Here is a 6,323-nt window from a genome sequence, read left to right on the forward strand (position 1 = left end):
CATACCACCAAGTCCAAGCTTCAATTCTTCCACAATGAGCAATGACACAAGCTCATTAAAGTCTGGCATTCCTCCCAACCTTACTGAGATGGAAGTGTCAAAAGATTTGTATTCTTTGCCTAAACCACGCAATGTGAGAGCAACCAAATCATCATCATCCATTGGGGCATGGATTGATGACAAGGAATCTGCATAACCCTTGATTTCCTGAACATACTCATGTATACTCCTATTCCTTCGTGTTACACTGTGAATCTGTTGCTTTAGTTGTATCTTCCTTGCACCAGTGTCTGTCTCATACATTCGGCACAATATACCCCATGCTTCTTTCGGTGTATCTGCATCTTGGATGTGAATAAGCAAGGCATCTGTTACACATATTGAAAAATAATGCAACACTTTCGAAGACCGCTCTACCCATTGCTTGTGAGCCAGCAACTGAGCATTATTTGGTTGAGGAGGTAGGAATGGCTCCAGGTCTTCATCCGACACGAGACTCCATAAACCTTTGCCTTTCAAAAAACTCTTCATTCGAAACTTCCACACTTAAAAGTTAGTTCTGTCAAGCTTCTCTCCAACAATCTGTATCGGACCATCTCCCATTGTTGCAAAAATATAGTAGATGTACCCCTTTGACAAGTTGTATGCAGGACCTGTAAAGATTCAAATCTCTCCAAATCACATCAAATGCGTGCAAATTGTGTGCATTTACATCCCACAATGATTCATCAACAATTTACACTCGATCAAAGTTGAAACAAAATGATACTTCTTCACAAAAAAATTTCTGGTTTTTTTCTCGCCAGTAATTTCTCGCCAGTAACCAGTCAAAGATTATGCTCTAAATCCTTCAAATCTTGTCCAAATGCAATGATTCAACTTGCATTGGCTTCCCAACACATTGCTCCAACATATCCTAGAAGGGTTTGATCAAATTCTTCAAGGTGAATGAGAACCACCAATTTTTGTAGCTATCTGGTTTGCCTTTTTCTGCATCTGTCAGGTACCACCTCTCAATGGGCACATGAGCTCATCCTTCACTTCTAAATATGTCATAAGCAGTGAATGATAAGCATGCAGCTGGAGGTTCAAATTGAGTCAAATACAGATTAAGGTCAATTGTAATCCACAGATAAAGCGACCAGAACATAAGGGATGAGGATAAGCATACCATTGGACATTGAAATCAAACCAAATGCGGATTAGAGTAATTCCTTGATAAAGAAAAGCATAGAATTGGGCATTGAAATTACACCAAATGCAGATTAAAGGTAAATAATGCACTCCAAAGAGAAGGTGGTCAGAGCATACTTGCTGTTTTGCTTGTGACTCTGGAAGCCGGAGTGGAGGCATAATTATCAACGTGCGGGCTGAGGAGGGTAACAGAGAGACCGTATTTCGCATAGTATCCGAGAGCCTGGGCTACGTAGAAACCCACATGGTTCGTGTTGGGCGTCCAATCTAGCGCGACTGTAACACTCTCTGCCATCGCTGGATGCAAGCTCCTCTTGCAAGTTAAAAAGGCTGAAACATGCACTAGGCTACGTGTCATATTATTGTGGTTCCTTTGGACCCACCCTCCCCTAGATTAAAAGCTAATCATCGGCTCACATTAAAAGCCGCCCCCCCTTTCTCTATATGCCGTTGATCCCATCCCGTGGGACTTATAGGGGAGGCTGGCTGGCCCCTTGTTTGGCTGGTCTGGTCTTGCCTAGTTGGTTGGTCTGGTCGAGCTGGATACCTAGCCGCTAGCTGGCTTTATTTAGCATGGTCAGGCTGGCAAACTGGCAACTGGGGCTGGTCTGGTCGAGCTGGTTGCCTGGCTACTGGTTGACGATGGCCGCTTTATGCTGCTCTTGTCACCGGCCACAGTAAGAGGGAAAGAGAGAGAGAGAGAGGGGGGGTGACTTTGTTTCCCCTTGGCATTGCTACCCACGATGTGTTGTGCTTGTCCGGCGACTAGTAAGAGAGAGAGGGTGACTTTGTTTCCCCTTGACGCTGCTGCCCACTTTGTACTGCACTTGTCGGCCAGAGAGAGAGAGAAAGAGCGAGAGTGTGCTTTGCTTCTTGCGCTGTGGAAATGAGGGCACACGAGAGGCAACGTTTTCAAGCTTTTGTTATGGATGCTTCAACCCCTCTTCCCTCTCCATTTGACACCCAAGGCAAGAGAGAAAAGCCCAAAGCTATAGCTATGGTGGCCTCCTCTCCTTCTCCACACAATCGACCCGTTCCCCTTCCTACAATTTCCACCATTTTTAAAAAAAATCAAGATAAGATAAGATAAGGTGTTTAAACCTTAGTGGGTAGGATGACATTTCCCACGAAGGAGAGATGCTCTAATACCAATGTTACACCGTGCGTTGCTATGACGCACCCCGAGGAGGAGTAGAGCTATGCATCACCACCCAACCTGAGAGAGAATGAGAAAAGCTATCCTCATTGTCGAGATATATAAGAGCCTGCTTGCCCACATATGCTCAATCGCACACGAGACTCTGCCCTGGGCACCCTCACCCCTAAACCCTAGTAGCACTTGTCGCCTGCACTTTGACATGCAATCTCATTAATCGATCGAGCTCCATCCCGATACAAGCACCCACGTATTCATTACAAACTACATGACAATACTGATGTGTAAACGAAGGTTAATAATAAACCAAGTCAACAAAGAACCCCTTATTCAAATGAGAAAACACCTTTTATAGGATACCCTCTAGCTTTTGACAATAGGAATAGGTGATGGAAAGAAAGAGATCTTTTCCATTAGGACATGGATAGCGGTAGGTACCAGCTCTTAGCATGTGACATGAAAGTCTACACATATGGCAATTGTGGTCGACAAGTTGATAAGAGAGGAATGACAATGGTCAAAATGGAGAAGGGTCAAGATTAGATAGTGAAAGTTGGCAATATGGCAAGTATGACTTAGACGAAGTATTAAAGCTTTTGAAGAGCTAGAGCATGGGTATGAGAAATCTCAAAAGTAATGAGAATGAGGTGATTTATTGGGCACACTTGTTGAAATGTCAAGCTCAACATACGCTGACACTTATGCCACTTACATCACTGGCGTGTTTGATAGAATGCTGACATGATAGATCTTCGCCAATGATTCTACAACTAGACTACACCACCTACTAGTCCACCACTGAGTTATGGCATACTTATTTTGCTAGCTCTCTCACTTAACGTGTGTTTATATTATAGACTCCATGTACATAGTACTTTAGTACTATCTTGCTTGCTCTCTCACTTAACATGTTTATATTATAGACCACATGTATATAGTACTTTAGTACTTATGTTAAATCATGGAGTGTAATGACTTCGAGAAGCGAGTTACTAAGGTGAGCTAGTGACGAGGATGATAACAAACAAAGATAACTTGTTAATTGTGGATTGTGCACAAGATGGGACAAAAGAAGATGATGGAGATAATGACAACCTCTAATATGGTGAGCTCGAGGCTCAAAATTAATTAATTGACAAGATGAAGTAAGGTGACTACAACTAGTATTTTTTTAATACATGATTACCTTAATTCTTGAAAACATCTTTAACTTTATGAATTAAACCTTGTTACCTAACTCTCCTTAAACCTCATATATTCCCAACCTTTGTCTCTTAAGGGTTGTACTCAACCTCATAAAAGAAGGAAAAAACTAGCTATAAAAACATTTGTATACATGGCTCCTTGAATCTACACACCTATAATTATATTGCCATTTGTATACATGGCCCATTAAATCTACACATCTATAAATAAAACTAGCTATAAAAACATTTGTATACATGGCTCCTTGAATCTACACACCTATGACTATATTGCCATTTGTATACATGGCCCATTAAATCTACACATCTATAAATATATTACCATACATATATGAACTTTTCTCTCACCTTAAGAAAGACTACCCCAACAAAAAAATTACTCAACTTCTTTATTATCAACATGAAAATCCTCATTAACTTTCCACTAGAAACCTAAATTTAAAAAGAATAAAGAGTTCACAACAAACACATGCTCACACATGAAAAATACTCCTACGCACTACACATACACCATAACTACTCCATTGCACACAAAACAACACCTAAAGAAACTAAGTTCCAAAACCAAAATCCCTCTTCCAAACAATGTACTTGCAATTTTTATTTAAAATGTAGACAAACCCAAATAAGTAAAAGTTGCAAAAGAAAATATTGGTTGCAAAATCCCACAAAGCCATCAAATAACTACATTCTAAAATCCAATCATTTTATCCATTTCCCAGAAAAAGAAAATCCTATAACATTGTTAGTGTTTGAACTGGCCTATTGACATTCCAATGTGAACCCTTCTTTGCAACACCCTCTGAACTATGATATTAAAACTATTTACACTAGCAAAAGTATCACAAGCATTGAAAAGAAAGCCCTCACCCCGTAATGGATAGTTGAAAAGTCAACATGAAATTCCTCATCTAGTGTCCATTATGTAGCACAAAGCATCTTTGAATGTGCATAATGCATCATAACCTGTTACTTGCTTTTATCATACATCATTGATAAGATAACTCTACCTGCCAAGCTTCAACTCACCTTGGTCGCAATCTAGTGCGCTTTCTACATTGTTCCTCTAGGTTCTTCAATCTCACTATTGATTCTCTATAGTCCTAGTCCTCCCTACTTAAAGTCCAGCTTTTACGCTCACACTTACCTCCTGAGCCACTCACCCTCCATGTAGTGATGCCATGCTGCTCCTATTAGCTTTATGAATCACAAATCTTACTCACTCCTCTCTACAGTGATGCAACATTGCTACTCCTAGTAGCTTCACAATAGCCATGCATCATGTTTAGTACATTGCTTCCTCCTCTCATTTTGAAGGTCCTATATCACCTAGCCATGGGAAAGACAGACATTAGTTGAGCCTCAAGACACCCAGCGAAAGGATGATAAATCGAGAAAGATGGTGGTGCAGATATACACCGTTTGAGAGCAGAGTTAGAAGCCCCCCATTTTAGGCACGCTCCCCTCGGATTCTGCGTGCGAGCTGAATGTCCTTGGGCATGATGGTCACTCGCTTAGCATGAATGGCACACAGATTAGTGTCCTCAAAAAGGCCCACCAGGTACGCCTCGCTCGCCTCCTGCAACGCCAGCACAGCGGAGCTCTGGAAGCGGAGATCCGTCTTGAAGTCCTGCGCGATCTCGCGCACCAGCCTCTGGAAGGGGAGCTTGCGGATGAGCAGCTCCGTGCTCTTCTGATACTTCCTGATTTCGCGAAGGGCCACGGTGCCAGGCCTGAAGCGGTGGGGCTTCTTCACTCCGCCCGTAGCAGGGGCCGACTTGCGGGCGGCTTTGGTGGCCAGCTGCTTGCGGGGAGCCTTTCCCCCGGTGGACTTGCGGGCGGTCTGCTTAGTACGGGCCATGGTTACAGGAAGCGCGCGGCGCAGCACACGGCAGAGCAGGAGGAATGCAAGACTGATGATACAGACAGTAATGCTAGTGTATAAAGATTCGTAGGTAACTCCTTATGTAGAAAATTTGAACTCTCGTCTCATTACCGCCCTTCGCAATCAAACGAACGGTCTACCATCTCTGGCATCCGACGGCCACAGCTCTCGATCCGTTTGCGTGCTTGTAATTGGTCCGAATCCCCTCGCTTTGGATCGCTCAGCCTTAGGAAAACGCCTACGTGATTGCGTCCATGAAATGCCCAATGCCCATTACTCAACCAAGCCTTCTTTTGGGGTGGTCTACTTTTTAAACCCAACTAGTTAGTATTGCACACGTGCATTGCTGCGACCGACCAAGGTTCCAGAAAAGAACTATTCCCTCTCTACAACCATCTCTCTTTTTCTCTCTCTCTCTCTCTTTTTCACACACACACACATGCACATGCACATGACCCTCTCCCTCTCTCTGTCACGTACACACACTCTCAAATGTCGAAACTCTCTCTCTCACACACACACATGCACACACATATACACACCCGCTCTCTCTCTCTCTCTTTCTCTCTCACACACACACACACATGCACATACTCCCTCTCTCTTCTTACGCTCTCCCACACATAGAAGCACTCTCTCTCTCTTTCTCTCTCTCACGCACACATACACATATACCTATACATGCACACACATATACACACCCGCTCTCTCTCTTTCTCTTTCTCTCTCTCTCACACACACACATAGAAGCACTCTCTCTTTCTCTCTCTCACGCACACATACAAATATGTAGATATACAATATATACAATATTATGTTTTAGATACATATACCTATACATAAACACATATACACACCCTCTCTCTCTTTCTCTCTCTCTCAC

At 42.8% G+C, this 6,323-nt stretch overlaps 1 protein-coding gene across 1 annotated transcript; it reads right to left on the reverse strand.

Annotated features, from left to right (window-relative positions):
- Positions 1–4,503: 4,503 nt before the first annotated feature.
- Positions 4,504–5,478, reverse strand: LOC147604130 (histone H3.2-like). The gene is made up of 2 exons (XM_086795563.1): positions 4,975–5,478; positions 4,504–4,875 (listed from the first exon to the last, which is right to left on the reverse strand). Exon 1 carries the CDS (start codon positions 5,414–5,416, stop codon positions 5,006–5,008), a length of 411 nt encoding a protein of 136 aa, XP_086651689.1. The 5' UTR covers positions 5,417–5,478; the 3' UTR covers positions 4,504–4,875; positions 4,975–5,005.
- Between the last annotated feature and the right edge of the window lie 845 nt (positions 5,479–6,323).

This window comes from Cibotium barometz, chromosome 62 (assembly GCF_041138505.1).
Source record: "Cibotium barometz isolate CiBa-2024 chromosome 62, ASM4113850v1, whole genome shotgun sequence".
In the NCBI taxonomy this organism is placed as follows: domain Eukaryota; kingdom Viridiplantae; phylum Streptophyta; class Polypodiopsida; order Cyatheales; family Cibotiaceae; genus Cibotium; species Cibotium barometz.

Bases quoted from the DNA above. Each gene is read 5' to 3' on its own strand.
- LOC147604130 (XM_086795563.1), bottom strand. From the start codon at position 5,416: ATGGCCCGTACTAAGCAGACCGCCCGCAAGTCCACCGGGGGAAAGGCT.